The following is a 14,506-nucleotide window of genomic DNA, read 5'->3' as shown; positions in this document are numbered from 1 at the left end:
TGATGGGTCATGTATGTACGTATGTATGACGGGTCATGTATGTATGTATGTTTGCATGACGGGTCATGTATGTACGTGTGTAAGACGGGTCATGTATGTACGTATGTATGACGGGTCATGTATGTACGTATGTATGATGGGTCATGTATGTACGTACGTCCGGCCGTCTGGGGACCCCAGTTTGAGAACCACTGCTTTAGATGGACAGCTAACCTGTTGTCTGTCAGCTTGCATGACTAAAATGTTTCTCCCTGAATCCTGCCCTATCTGATTGAGTTTCAACTTCTCTTATAGATCTTCTATTCTCTCATGTAGTCAGCGATCACTGGACGGGTCAGAGCAACTCAACGGCCAGTGACACCAGTGTCCAGGAAGTCAGAGTCAGTGTACAGGAAGTGGGCGTCCTCCCGAGTACGAGCACCATGCCGCCAGAGCTAGATAAATACTTGGACGTGGATGAAGCTGCCCATCGTCACGGATACACCCAGCAGGACAGTCAGTCTGACTGCGAGGTGGTGGTTGTTTCTGACAGTAAGCTTGATGACGCACAAGCAATTAGTCTGAGGTAAGCATTACAGATTTTAAGTTCTGTTCTTTTTTCCAAACACTGTACTTGCACGTCTTTCCTCTAATTGTGTATTTCAGCTCATACAATGAATTGTGGAGCTCTCCTGATTGTGTTGTTTGGTGATTACATCACTGTAACTGCAGATCAATATCAATGATCGTTCTTCCTGCAGAGAAAGAACCAACATTGAAGTTTGTGTGGAAATCGAAACTCACCCGAGAGCCGTCCGCCGGTCCAGTACAAGTAGTGTCCTGTCCAGCCGAAGTCTGTCAGCTGAGTCCCTGGGCCACTCCCAGGACTACCCCTGTGCCTCAGAGCTGGAAGAAAGACGAGAACGTGGTGGAGGACGAGGAGAGGAGCTGAATGGAAGAGAGAAACCAGGAGGAAGCGTCTTTTCTGTCTTTGAAACTGTTGATGTATGAAGAACGCGGGAGCATGTTTTCTACTTGATTTAGTCAGATTTTATGGAAACAGACTAAATTCTGAGATGACACCGTCATCGAATGGACCTTAAAGTTTTCAGCCAAGGTCATCCCTTCTGCTTCAGTGATGAGACCTTCCACCAAATGCCTTCACCCTCCAATCTCTAAGGACTTTTTGGGCTGTGAGAGCCAGTGAAAAAATCTGTATGTATTTGTATGGATGAGCATGAGACTATAGTATAAAAACTATAAAGCAGACAGGAAAGAATAATAGCTGACTAGCTTTGACCGTTTTTTTTTTTCTTCTTTACATGTTATTTCTGAAACAAAACACCTTACATTCAGTTTTTAAAGCTTTTTTCATATAACGGTCCTCTTTTAGTCGGTTTACCTGTAGGAGACTTCCTCAGAAACAAGCATGATTTGTTTTATTGGGAACTGGGAATCCAAAAAACAAACAAACAAACAAAAAAAAAACTGTCTTGGCAATAAATTAACAAAATGTTCCAAAAGCCATGATGCGGGACCGGAAAAAAAAGAGGCCACAATTACCAGGTGAATATTTTACACATGATGCATGTATACCTGTAGCCACAGTTTTAATTTTTTTATTTTTTATTGGAATAAGATGCGCTCTCTGAAAATGTTCACCAAGTTGAATAAAGGAGCGTAGAAATACAAGGGATTATAAATTTAACCACAGATCCACGGTCTTCCATAGAAGCCATTTGGGCCCAGTTTTCTGCATTGCTGTTGTCATACAGCCTTCAAGGAAACATTTCTGTTTTCACTGTAGAGAGGGAAGTGCTTTTTCTACCGCAGGACTACTTTGCAGCTACGCCTCTGTACCCCCGCAGTGATGAACATTCAAAACGTACACATGCACAGGAGTCTGCACAGCTGCAGTAGAGTTTGCTGCTGAGAGCATCACTATAAAAACTTGTAGATCCTCTGAAGTGTTAAAAAGCATCAGGATGACCACAGCAGCATGCCACTGCAGGCTAAACATGCCCTTTCTAGAGGATTTATGACTCTATGGCTACACATGAACTGCTTCCTGAGTGTGAAATATAAGGGAACTTTAAACTTGGAATGGGAACGTGCGCTGCGTTTTTGAAGTGAACAATAAATAAAGATTTCACCATGAAGGAGAGATCCAGGCTGTGTGTGTTCTTTACTGGGAACTTATTTTGTATTGGAGTTAAGCTGCTCCATGTGCATGGTAATACTGTATCTGTACATATGTTTGGCTACACTCCCAACATTTTTGCCTTGTTTTCAATTAGTTTATAGCAAATTGTTTTTTGTCAACTGCTTTGTTGTGCTTCAATTGGTGGATAGTCTACTATCAGTAGGCTACAGAGGCTAATAACTTTGTTTTACGATTTATTTTTACTTCAAAATGCTCATTTTGATTGTTAAAACATGATCGTCTTGCATCACATCTGGCCTGATATAGGATTTGAGCTGCTCCAAGGTTTGTGGTCATCTATTTTGGCTCATTCTGTGCAAATTATTTTCAATAAGTCAGAGGTCTGAACTGATGGCAGGACAGTTTAGTTGTCTTTCCTTTGGCCCTCAAGATGTTTAGAATTGTCATGTTCAAAAAAGCAAGCCTCCCTGAAAAACATATTATCTTGATCGCACTATATGTTTATCTCAAATCAGTTTATACTGTATGTTGTTCAGCTTTAATTGTCCTCCTTACAAATGTTTATGTTGCTGCTGGCATGTGCACAGATGTACATATCAGCATGCACAAGTTTAGGCTGTGTGCGTCTAGCAAACTACATAATCAATTTGAACCTAATTATGGAGGATGGGGCAATGTTTAAACTTAATTTCAGTTTTTAATCAGCCCGCTCAGGACATTTGACATATACAAACCATATACTAGTGTGTACTGCCTAACTAAGCCCTTCCAGGGTCAGTAGGCAAGTTATTCAGTCTTTTGTGCAAAGCAACCACTTCTATTAGTTATTATCTAACATCTCTGCTTGAACAAAACTGAATGAATGAGTTAAAGAATGCTGGCACAAGATAAGGTACGGCATAAACAATGCATGTGCCACAAATAATCATAAACATCACCGTTTGACTACAACTACTAACTAAGAAAATATAAGATAAGACAGGACAAGATAAGAAAAAATAAGATAAGGTAAGATAAGACAAGACAAAAGAAGATAAGGTAAAATAAGACAAGACAAAAGAAGATAAGATAAGATAAGACAAGACAAGACAAGATAAGATAAGATAAGATAAGATAAGATAAGACAGGACAAGATAAGAAAAAATAAGATAAGGTAAGATAAGACAAGACAAGACTAGAAGAGACAAGACAAGACAAGACAAGATAAGATAAGATAAGATAAGACAAGACAAGATAAGATAAGATAAGATAAGATAAGGTAAGATAGAAATTTATTGATCCTGCAGGAAATTGTTGCACCAGAGTTTCAATACAAAGGAACATACACAAGGAATCACACAAGATATAAAAAAATAACAGAGACCTTTCTGGGTGGAGTTTGCATGTTCTCTCTGTGCATGCGTGGGTTTTCTCCAGGTACTCCGGTTTCCTCCCACAGACCAAAAACATGCATGTTAGGCTGATTGGTAACTCTAAACTGTCCCTAGGTGTGAGTGAGAGAGTGAATGGTTGTTTGTCTCATTTGTCTCCATGTGTCCCTGTGATGGACTGGAGACCTGTCCAGGGTGTACTCAGCCTCTCGCACAGTGATGGCTGGACATGGGAACCAGTGACCCCGGTGACCTGAAAAGAAAGAAACAGGTAAAGACAATGGCTGGATAGATGGAAGGATAGCACATTTTTAAAAGTTAATGTTTTCAAAGAGCTACATAAAAAGACAAAATTTAACCTTTCATTCATTCAAAAAACACAATTTGACAGCAATAAACTGCAATCTGACTAAAACCTTATTGCATTTACATAAACAAAGTATTTTAATAGATGAGAATCATGAGATGACAGTCTTGAACCAGACGTTTATTTAATGATGCAGGGACATACTCTGATCACTAGGGGGCGCCAAAATACAAAAGAAGGTTCAGTTTCATCATAGCTAAAAAAAATAATATAAACTTTATAATTATTAAAATACCGGCTATTTATATTTTTATACCTTAGTATGGAGATACAAATATGTAAATGACCACAGCTAATATATTTTATATTATTTCATGTAGATATATGAAATAAGCAAAAACAGCAAAATTATGGCCAACCTTAATGCAAAAAAAAAAAAAATAATAATAAAGATTTAAAGGTGTAAGACTGGCTGTATAAAGCCGGTGATGAGACGTTCTGGGAGAAAGTCTTCAGCCTCTGGAGGTGAAGGACACGCCCTCAACTTTGGGAGCGGTGTCTGGACTCCGCGTGCGCGCCTTCAGCTGCTCGTATCACCCGGAGCTGACAGACCTCCAGTGGAAACTTGTCTCTGCCTCTTCTTTGTCTCTCTGACGAACCAGTCGCCGAGTGGAGCGGAGTCCTCCGTGTTTATCTCCCCCCGTGGAGCGGAGACGGACCGAGGGAACCCACCTGCCGGAGAGAGTGGACACACCTCGGGATGGATGCTCTGAAATCTGCCGGCAGAGCCATCATCAAGAGCCCCGGCGTCCCGCGGCACACCTGGGGAACTACCAAGCATGAAAGTGAGTGAGACTGAACAATGGCTTTGGTTCCACGGAATGTGTGGTTGCTGGATTTATCCGTGGAAAAGAAAGAGGAAAGGTGTGAGCTGCTCTTCCCAGAAAGAAACCGGACTGTTGTTTTAAAATGCATGTGCAGCTGGAAACATCTGCTGACTCAGCTCTGTCAGGTGCTGCGACTTTTGGTTTCTCAAACTTTGACACTTTTCAAAATATTTAAGTTTATTCTCGAATACTTTCCCTGTAGAAACACGGGGATTTCTGCAAAGATATTGGTTTGTTTGAAATCTTCAGTGAACTTGCTTTGCTATGTAACTTTTACCTAGCTTTAGCTACTTTTAGCCAATATTTTTTGCTGCTTTTACCTAGTGCTTGTTATTTTTAGCTTTTGCTACTTAGCTATGCTTTTTTTTTACTTTAGTTAACCTGTTGCTGCTTTTAGCTAATATTTGTTGTATTTACTGTTTGCTACTTTTAGCATTTATTTATTATTTTGTTACTTTAGCTGATCTCTTGCTGCTTTTAGCTAGTGTTTGTCACATTTAGCTTTTGCTACTTTTAGCATTTAGCTATTCTTTTGTTACTTTAGATAACCTGTTGCTGCTTTTAGCTAGTGTTTGTTATTTTTAGCTTTTGCTACTTAAGCATTTATCTATTCTTTTGTTACTTTAGCTGACTTGTTGCTGCTTTTAGCTAATGTTTGTTGTATTTAGCTTTTGCTGCTTTTAGCATTTAGCTGTTTTGTTATTTTAGCTACTGTTGCTGCTTTGATCTAGTGTTTGTTATTTTTAGCTTTTGCTACTTATTTTTTGTTACTTCAGCTAACCTGTTGCTGTTTTTAGCTAGTCTTTGTTATTTTTAGCTTTTGCTACTTTTAGCATTTAGCTGTTCTTTTGTTGTTTTAGCTAGTGTTTATTTTTAGCTTTTGCTACTTTTAGCATTTAGCTATTCTTTTCTTACTTTTAACTGAACTGTTGCAGTTTTAGCTAGTTTTGTTATTTTTTTGCTAGCTTTTTTGCAATTCTGCTTTGAACATTTAGCTTTTGCTACCTTGAGCTTTTAGCTACACTTGTTTAGTTAACTTTTTACTGTTTGTAGCTAGTGTTAAATATTTTTAGCTTATATGTAGCTTTTTGCTACATTTAACTTGTGCAAGTTCTCCCTTTAAGTTTCTGGTTTGCTACTTTTAGCAAGGTTTATACATTTAGCTAGCATTTGTCTTTTAGCCAACCTTTCACTACTTTTGACTTCCAGCTATTTTGCTAGTTTTAGCATTTAGCTAATGTCCGGCTTCTTTTTAACAACGCAGTTAAGCTTTTTCCAGAAAATTTAAGCAAAGTCATTCAGCACTCAACACATTTTTGCAGAAAATGCAGTTTCTGTAGTTGAGTTTTTAAGAGTCAGTTTTACTTTCAGTGTGCCCTGAATGATGTGGCAGAATTTCATGTTATTTCTTAAAAAAACTTTGACATTAACTAAAATAAGCTAATTATTGTTGCAGTCCAAAAGTTGATGGAACCTAGGAATGCAGGCACACAAGAGGAAACTTCAAAGGTAAACTAAAATACTTTTATTACACAAAAGTAAAGGGCTGGCTTGGCAGCACAACTTGCAAAAACTCGGGAGCACAAAGGAGCCTGACCCTTGTGGCACTGAGGCCGATGATGGACTGTAGAGGTGGTGATGGCCGGAGACTGGATATATAGAGCAGAGGTAAATGGAAAGTGGAGGCACCTGGGTTGATAGGGGACAGAAGAGTGGCAGTCTGACTGGAAGAAGCACTGAGGGTGAAAGTGAAATGGCAGAGTGAACACAGGGACGTTAAACATTAAGAAAATAAACACATAAATACCAAAAACAACCCTAACAATACAAATACAAAACTAACGCAAAAATGGAGATCCACCATAGAATATTTGTCACCAGTAACTGACTCACAAAAACAAACACAACAATGGAAATAAAAATAAACTTTGTTAAAAGATGTCAATGTCAATTAAAAAATATTACTTTGAAATGACAAAGTAGCCCAAAACAGGATACTTGGCTTGTAGAATTAAACATTTTCAAAATTTTATTTTTCTCTGTAAAAATTATTTCATGACTCATCTTAGTATATCATCGTATTTTGATATGGAGTTATAAATCATTCAGTCCAAAGTGAAATAATTATATTCAACTTTACAACTTAATAATTATTCTTTTTTTAATTTCACCTGCATTTTATGTATTTTAATTGCAATACTTCAGTAACAATGTTGCAAAAGTTTGGATTGTATATTTTATTTAGAATTATAAGTATTTATAATACTAAATAAAATATACAAGCGCAAGCTGCTGCCCCCGCGACCCGACTTCAGAACAAGTGGAAGATATTGGATGGATTGATAAGTATTTATTTTAAAACTCAAGTGTTATTTTTAATTAAAATTCTATCTTTTTAATTTTGTGGCTTGTTGATGATATTCAACTGTTTTTACAAGTTTATAAATATGGTGGGGCCACAGTCATGTTGTTAATGGAGCTGTTGCAGTTGTGAAATTGCAGTTTTATCAGTGCATTCTTTTAGCTATAGCTTTTTGCTAAATTCAGTTTGTAGCTAGCCTTTTATATGAAGGTGGTGGTATTGTATGTAGGCGTGCTGTTTTTTCATTTTTCTTTATTGTTGCATTATTATTGCACATGTTTTTAATGTGGTTGTTTCATGGAAGTCTCCATGTTGTATTTTTGGACCCAGAGTCTGTGCATTAGGGATGTGGGACTTTAGGTCCCGCCTACATCCCCCACACACAGTCACATCACATTTTAATTAGAGCATAAAAATAACTAATTACAGTTTAAACATGTTGAAAAAATAAATATTTGGACATACAGCAGCAAGGTGATTATATGAATCAGCAAGCATCAACACCTGAAAACGTGATTTGAGTTTTTTTTTTTTTGTTTGTTTTCACAAACACAATGCACCATTTGTTTATTTGGAATGCGAAGAACCTAAAGCTTATACAGGAACCAGTCTACTAGGGTGCTAGTCCCATTTTGGCTTCAACTTTTGGGTACGTTTTAGATTAGTGCTTTAAAAAAATATATATATATATATTTTCCAATGTGTTTTGGCAGAGTTGGTTGTTCATCTTGCTTGTTTTGTTTTGCAATGACGTCTTCTGTTCACTTAGCAGAGCACGTAGCATCCAAGGCTACTCAAAATAATTAGTTGGTCTTTCATGCAACGATCCTCAGCAGTTGTTACAAGCTGAACATTTAACGTAAGCTACCAACTTTTTTGCAAGTCAGCTAGAATAAAATATTATGCATCCCTGCAGTTTTGTTTGAAACAGCTAAATAACGATACATATGGCAGCTTTTACGTGCTAAAAATATTTGTATTTTGCTTAGCAAATGAATACATTAAAAAATTGATGAGTGTCAGCATCTACTTGATTTGCTGGTACTGTAAATGGTTTGAAAAATACCAACTTATTGCATACTGGTAAAAACAAAACGTAATAAATCATACGTTAATTTTACGTGTTATTCTAGAAGTCAGCAAAGACATGTTTCAGACAAAAATCAAGTTAGTAATATTAATTTTGACATTAGCTCTACTCAGTGTGGAGCACAGTGGATGCTGAGAAGAGGACCAGGACTCAAAGCTCACACCATCAGTGACAGACTGCTTCACTGCCTGCAGCCCTTCTGTCTCACAAATGTGTCAAACATAGTCTTGAATGCTCTCCTTGCTTCTAAATGCTAACATGCTGCTTATGCCTCATCTAGAATTCCTGCTTTGTAAATAATCCACTGCTCATGCCAGCTTTCATTAAACATGACTGGTTAATTTCACAACCACAACGATATTCTCAATGCCACCGGGCTTTGCAAAAACACACTACACACATTATTAGAACTTTAAGCATAAACCTATTGTATTCAAAGTTTATTTTTTCCTAAAATGATAAGCATTTTAGGTATTTCTGATAGTTTGGGGTGCATTTTCAACCCCTGTAAAATAATGCTAAAACTATGATGACTTTGCAATGACAAAAATGATCAATATCTTGAAAGACACTGTTAGTGGCACATTGTTCACAAGAGAATCTGCAATGTGTTTTTCTTTTTTCACTTATGTCTGTGTCCAAAGGACGGGTAAAAAAAAAATCAGATTGACAGCATCACAGCTGAAGCCATCTGGATTTTAACATCTGATGACAGAAGCAGTTTGTGTTTGCGAGCTACCGGAGGAATCAGGCTAAAAAAAACAAGTACACTCCGGTCTCAGACTGTAAGGGTGACTCCTGATATCCTGAAGCTACTTAGCAGGCAATTTGCTGAGAGAACAGCAACTGTATGCCAACATGCTGTGATGCGTCAATGCTGGCTATCAGAATGCAGATAAGGTGATGCTGCATTTACTAGACATAGCCGCATAAATTTGGTATGATGTTTGGGAAAAATGTCAAATTTTTGAATTTGCCTGATGAAAAAAGATCATGTGACGACCAAGAGAATCAGACCTGTTTTTGACATGTTTTGACCTTGACATCACTTGTCATGAAGTCGCTGGAGAGGCTGGTCCTTAAGCATGTCAGATCAGCGGTGGAACCATACCTGAACCCCCTACAGTTTGCATACCAGCCATGCATTGGAGTTGACGACGCTGTCATCTACCTGCTGCACAGAGCCTACACGCACCTGGACAGGGCAGACAGCTCTGCAAGAGCTTTGACTCTTCCAGTGCTATTAACACCATATGACCTGCTCTACTATGCAGTAAGCTCCTGGACATGCAGGTGAATGATTCACTCACTGGTCATCTGGATCTGAGACTACCTCACAGGTCAGCCACAGTATGTGAGGCTGCAGAACACCATCTTTGACACCATACTGAGCAGGGCTGCTCGGGACAGTCCTCGCCGTTTCTGTTCACCCTCTACACTTCACACTTAAGGTACAACTCACAAGCCTGCCATCTGCAGAAGTTCTCGGATGACTCTGCCTTTGTGGGCTGCATCACCAGGTGACCAGGAAGTTGAATACAGAGGTCTGGTTGACAGCTTTGTGGAGCTGTGGACAGAACTACCTGCAACTCAACATTGGAAATGCTAAAGAGCTGCAGGTGGACTACAGGAAGAAGATCAGCCCCCCCCCCCCCCCAACCCAATCAACATCAAGGGTACTAAGGTAGATACTGTGGACTGCTACAAGTACCTGGGGGTCCACCTAGACAATAAACTGGACTGGACAGCTAGCACCACCACCTTCTACAAGAAAGGACCGAGTCACCTTTTTCTTCTGAGGAGACTCGGGTCCTTTAACATCTGCAGGACCATGCTGCAGATGTTTTACCACTCGGTGGTCTCCAGCGTCTTCTTCTACTCTGGGGTGTGCTGGAGCAGCAGGGAGAAGAAAGCTGATGCCAACAGACTCAATAAACTCATCAAGACAGCTGGCTCAGTTCTGGGAGTGGACCTGTAGTCTCTGACAGAGGTGTCTGAGCAGAGGATGCTGAGGAAACTGCTCCAGATCCTGAACAACACGTGACATCATACCCCCTGCATGAAACATTGGACTCTTACCGCAGCACCTTCAGTGAGACTGAGACCTCTGAGGCAATCCACAGAACACCACAGGAAGTCCTTCCTCCCTGTGGCTATCAAACTTTTCAACTCCTCCTTCTTTCTACACGAGACAATAAAATTAATCCTGCACCGCAATAAACACTTTAATGTTTCTGTCTGCACCTGACATTTTGTAGTCATTCTTTATATATGTTCCTTTGTACTGAAACTCTGGCACAACAATTTCCTATGGGATCAATAAAGTTCTATCTTATCTTATCTTATCTTATCTTATCTTATCTTATCTTATCTTATCTTTTAACACAGTTCTGTCTGAGGGCTTAAAGATCGTAGGCATCCAGTATTGATTTTCAGTCTTGTCTTTTACTCAGAGATTTCTTTTGATGAAATTATAAACCATAGATTCTAGGATATTACAATACAAGATCGTGCAATGGGGAAAAAACAATCAGAATATTTTTCTGCTACATGAATTTAATTTAATCTTATTGCCACTTTAAGCTGGGTTTCATCTCTTTGGAGAAAACCTGACATTTGCTGCAGCATCGTCTCATTGTCCCTTGAGGCTCCCTTGTGTTTGCTGAGGTCAAAGCCAGTGTCAGGATGGACAAGGACATTGTATGTACTTGGAGGACAAGCCGTCCCTTTAGATCATATCAAACTGAAGCAGTGCGGCCCTTTCTGGAGTTTAAGTCAGATGTATTTGCAACTTAGAACTAGCATTTTTCTTTGTGCAGTCCGTTTCAGTCCAGATCTTTCCATTTTGGAGTGCAGACTGATTTTAATCCAATAAGACTTTGTCCCAGTGGGTTTTCTCTGTCTTTGTAATATAAGATGAAGTTGCCGTTTCATATTGTGCTTTTGTTGCAAGGTGGAAATCATTCTGAGGAGAAAATAAAGAAAAATAACCTTCTCACCTTGTTCCTAAAATCTTAAAAGCTAGAATGTAACATTTTTATTGCACTGCTTTTCTACTTAGATCAATGCTTGATCTGAGGTCAATAGACCCAAAATGCACTAGTTTGAACACAGCATGCAGTTGTAGTTAACTTGTGACAATGTTCATGAGCAAATGACATTCAGGCAGCACTGGCATCAGTTTCCACTGCCCTCAAGGAACTATTATCTGTCCTTTGTTTGTTAAGATTCAAGAACCAATGAGTCAGAAAGTCTTGGGACATCCTGACATGATGTGTGTGCACTGCTATTGTTTGTGACCTAATTAAAGGATTCAAGGATTCAAGGTTCTTTATTGTCATTCTCATCACATGTGGTACATGAGGTGGAATGAAATTGTGTACGCAGGGTCCCAGTTACATCCAACAAAAGTATAAAGTGTAAAAGAAAAACAGTAATAAGATCTAAGATATAATCTAAGAAAAACGATAACTAAAAATACACAACGCACTAGTAGTACAAAAACAATACGCCGAACAGCAGCACGAACATGAGTCTGTGTGAGCAGATGAGCACGAATGAACACAGCAGCATGACACAAATCAGCAGCTTCATGATGTGAGTTTTTTCACAGTGATTATCCTCGTTAGAGATTCATGAGTCTAACAGCTTCAGGGTAGAAGCTGTTCCTCAGTCTAGTGGTTCTACACTTACTGCTCCTCAATCTCCTTCCTGAGGGGAGCGGGGCAAAAATTGTGTGTGCTGGGTGAGTGGGGTCCTTCATGATGCAGGTGGCCCTCTTCCTACATCTGGAATAGATGTCTGTGATGGTGGGGAGACTGACTCCGATAACTCCGATAACTCTGATAACTCTGATAACTCTGATAACTCTGATAACGCTGATAACTCCGATAACTCCGATAACTCTGATAACTCTGATAACTCCGATAACTCTGATAACTCTGATAACTGATAACTCTGATAACCCAGATAACTCAGATGACCCTGACTCCCAATAATTATGGTAAAGGAACTATTTAAAGAGTAAGCCAGGAAACAAACAAACCAATAACTAGGAGTAAATAACTGCCAATTTTGTTACTTGACCAAATATGCCTTGTCATGTTGTATTTGTTAATTTATTTAGTCCTTTTTTATTGAAAGAATATCAGACTGGAAAGAAAAAATAGGTAATGTTGCACAGTAGGAGTATCTTGAGAAACGTATATTTTAGGTGTGTTCGGGGGGTGGTGGTATTGAGATGTGGGGGTCCAGCATCTTTTGAGATGCTTGTAGAAAGTTTAACTGTGACCAATAACTCTTTAGTCTTTAATGGCCTGACAGTTTACATGAAGTTTATTGAGCTCCATCAGTTTGGAGCTCCAACTAGCACTCTACAAACTGATTGAAAAAAATACCTCAAACTTTACTCAGTTTTATTTTTCAAATGCTCAGTTGTCTCATCTGTTGTTTACTAAAGGATGGTTCTTGCTTCAGACGTAAAGTACAATGAGAGTTGTGGATCAAACTCGCACAGACTATTTAAACACTGCACTGTAAAGTAATATATCAGCCACCCGGTGTGGATTAACATACCTTCATCTCCTGTCTTTGGCGTTTGTTGGCTTTATAAACCCTGGACTTTACTGTCCTGATGCATGCTCATCAGGTCCTGTCCTGCTCATCAGGACAGGACTTTACTGTTGCTCCATTCCTTTTAGTTTCAGAGGCTAACATAATAAATCAGCTCCTTCCTTGAGCTAACTTTAAAAGTAAAAACTTCTTACTAATTTTCATTATGTTTGTCTCATGTTATTTCTATCAATTCTAAAATAAGAAACCCCTTTATTTCTCTAATGTTTAACTCGCCAAGATCCATATGCATACACACCGCTAAGACCAATCTGTATTGAATTTTCTGTGATTTAATTCTCCAGAATCCTTTTTCCTCCATCTCCTTCATAATTCATACTGACACGCTCATCAATCTCACCGGTCTTTGAATAGATGAGATGATAAAGAGTTTCTAATGAGTTTCATGGCACAGATTTTGAGGAATGCAACTTGTGTTAATAATTTCTCATTTCAGCGATCACCAGATGCAGACATTTGTGTGATATCGATTGCCTGATCATCCATCCATCCATCCATCCATCCATCCATCCATCCATCCATCCATCCATCCATCCATCCATCCATCCATCCATCCATCCATCCATCCATCCATCCACTTCTTCCTTTCTGGTTGTGTGGGTCACTAGTGTCCATATCCAGCAGTCACTGTGCGAGAGGTGGGGGACACCCTGGCCAGGTCTCAGTCCATCACAGGGACACATAGAGACAAATGAGACAAACATTCACTCATGCACATAAAAAAAAAACATGCAAACCCCCCCTCTTCCCCCCAGAAAGATGCCGGACGGGATTCGATCCGGCGACCTTCTCGCTGAGAGGCAACAGCTCTACCAACTGAGCCACCATGACGCCATTGATTGATTAACTTAAGTAATTAAATAAAATCTTGTATTCCAACCAGAGTCTTTCGAAGTAATGAATCTAGGGGCTCACTATGGTTATAAGATAAGAATTCTTTGTTTTGAGTTTTATCTTGACAAATGTGCAACATTAACACACCAAGACAGTGTTTTTTTTCATGTTCCACTTAACAGATACAAATTTTGAGGATTGTTTTCTATAAGAAGTACGTAAAACAGGATTTATTGTCAGAGCGTGACCTTTTGACTCTTTCCACTTCAGAGGAAAACTGCAGTCCATGAACTAATTTGCTCAACAATCTTATTAGATGGATTATTGTCAAAAGTACAGCCACTTCACTGACAGCTCTGAACATTCGTTATTTTCGGCTTGTTTTTGCAGGACTTATTTTTTCACTTGGTTTCCCATGCAGACAAATGTGAAAAGCCTTTTAGCTGTCATCGGACCTTCTACTATCCAACAGTCCAGCGTGGAAATAATTCCTGTTTAATCAGTGCTTGTAGGGAAGCTTTAGGAACAGTGGTACTTATTCATCCATGTGCCTTCTACATTTGTTATTTTACTTTCCCTTGATGGACTTTGCTGAGCAAAGATCCTCTAATTGTCATCTTGGCTCAAACTAACCCTGTGGAGAGGATTCCCTGTCGACTGTACGTCATCTGATGAGTTTGTCTATGACCAATGCTTTTTCTGTCTTTCTTTTGGCTGCTCCCTTCTTCAGGGGTCACCACAGTGAACTGTCTTGCATGAAGATTTGGCAATATTTTTTACACCGGACGCCCATCCTGAAGTAACCACAGACCACCGAGCTACCACAGTCCTCTGTGTGGAGCAGAGGGCTGACATCTAGGGTGCTCAGGGGAGCAGATGGT

At 39.2% G+C, this 14,506-nt stretch overlaps 2 protein-coding genes across 2 annotated transcripts in view; both read left to right on the top strand.

The window, feature by feature from the left end:
• The window catches only part of si:ch211-278j3.3 (E3 ubiquitin-protein ligase RNF19B), a 13,440-nt gene extending 12,192 nt beyond the window's left edge, over positions 1–1,248 (top strand). The window contains exons 6-7 of the mRNA XM_037685142.1: positions 295–565; positions 741–1,248. Of these exons, the coding sequence (XP_037541070.1) occupies positions 295–565; positions 741–990 (521 nt within the window). The 3' untranslated portion in view covers positions 991–1,248. The remainder of the gene's footprint in view (positions 1–294; positions 566–740) is intronic.
• Positions 1,249–4,580: 3,332 nt separating this feature from the next.
• Positions 4,581–14,506, top strand: part of si:dkey-71h2.2 (low density lipoprotein receptor adapter protein 1) — a 34,871-nt gene continuing 24,945 nt past the window's right edge. Inside the window, exon 1 of the mRNA XM_037685141.1 lies at positions 4,581–4,665. Within this exon, the coding sequence (XP_037541069.1) occupies positions 4,581–4,665 (85 nt within the window). The remainder of the gene's footprint in view (positions 4,666–14,506) is intronic.

This window comes from Nematolebias whitei, chromosome 12, assembly GCF_014905685.2.
Source record: "Nematolebias whitei isolate Nwh7 chromosome 12, NemWhi1, whole genome shotgun sequence".
Classification (NCBI taxonomy): Eukaryota; Metazoa; Chordata; class Actinopteri; order Cyprinodontiformes; family Rivulidae; genus Nematolebias; species Nematolebias whitei.
This window is presented reverse-complemented; position numbering and strand designations above follow the sequence as displayed.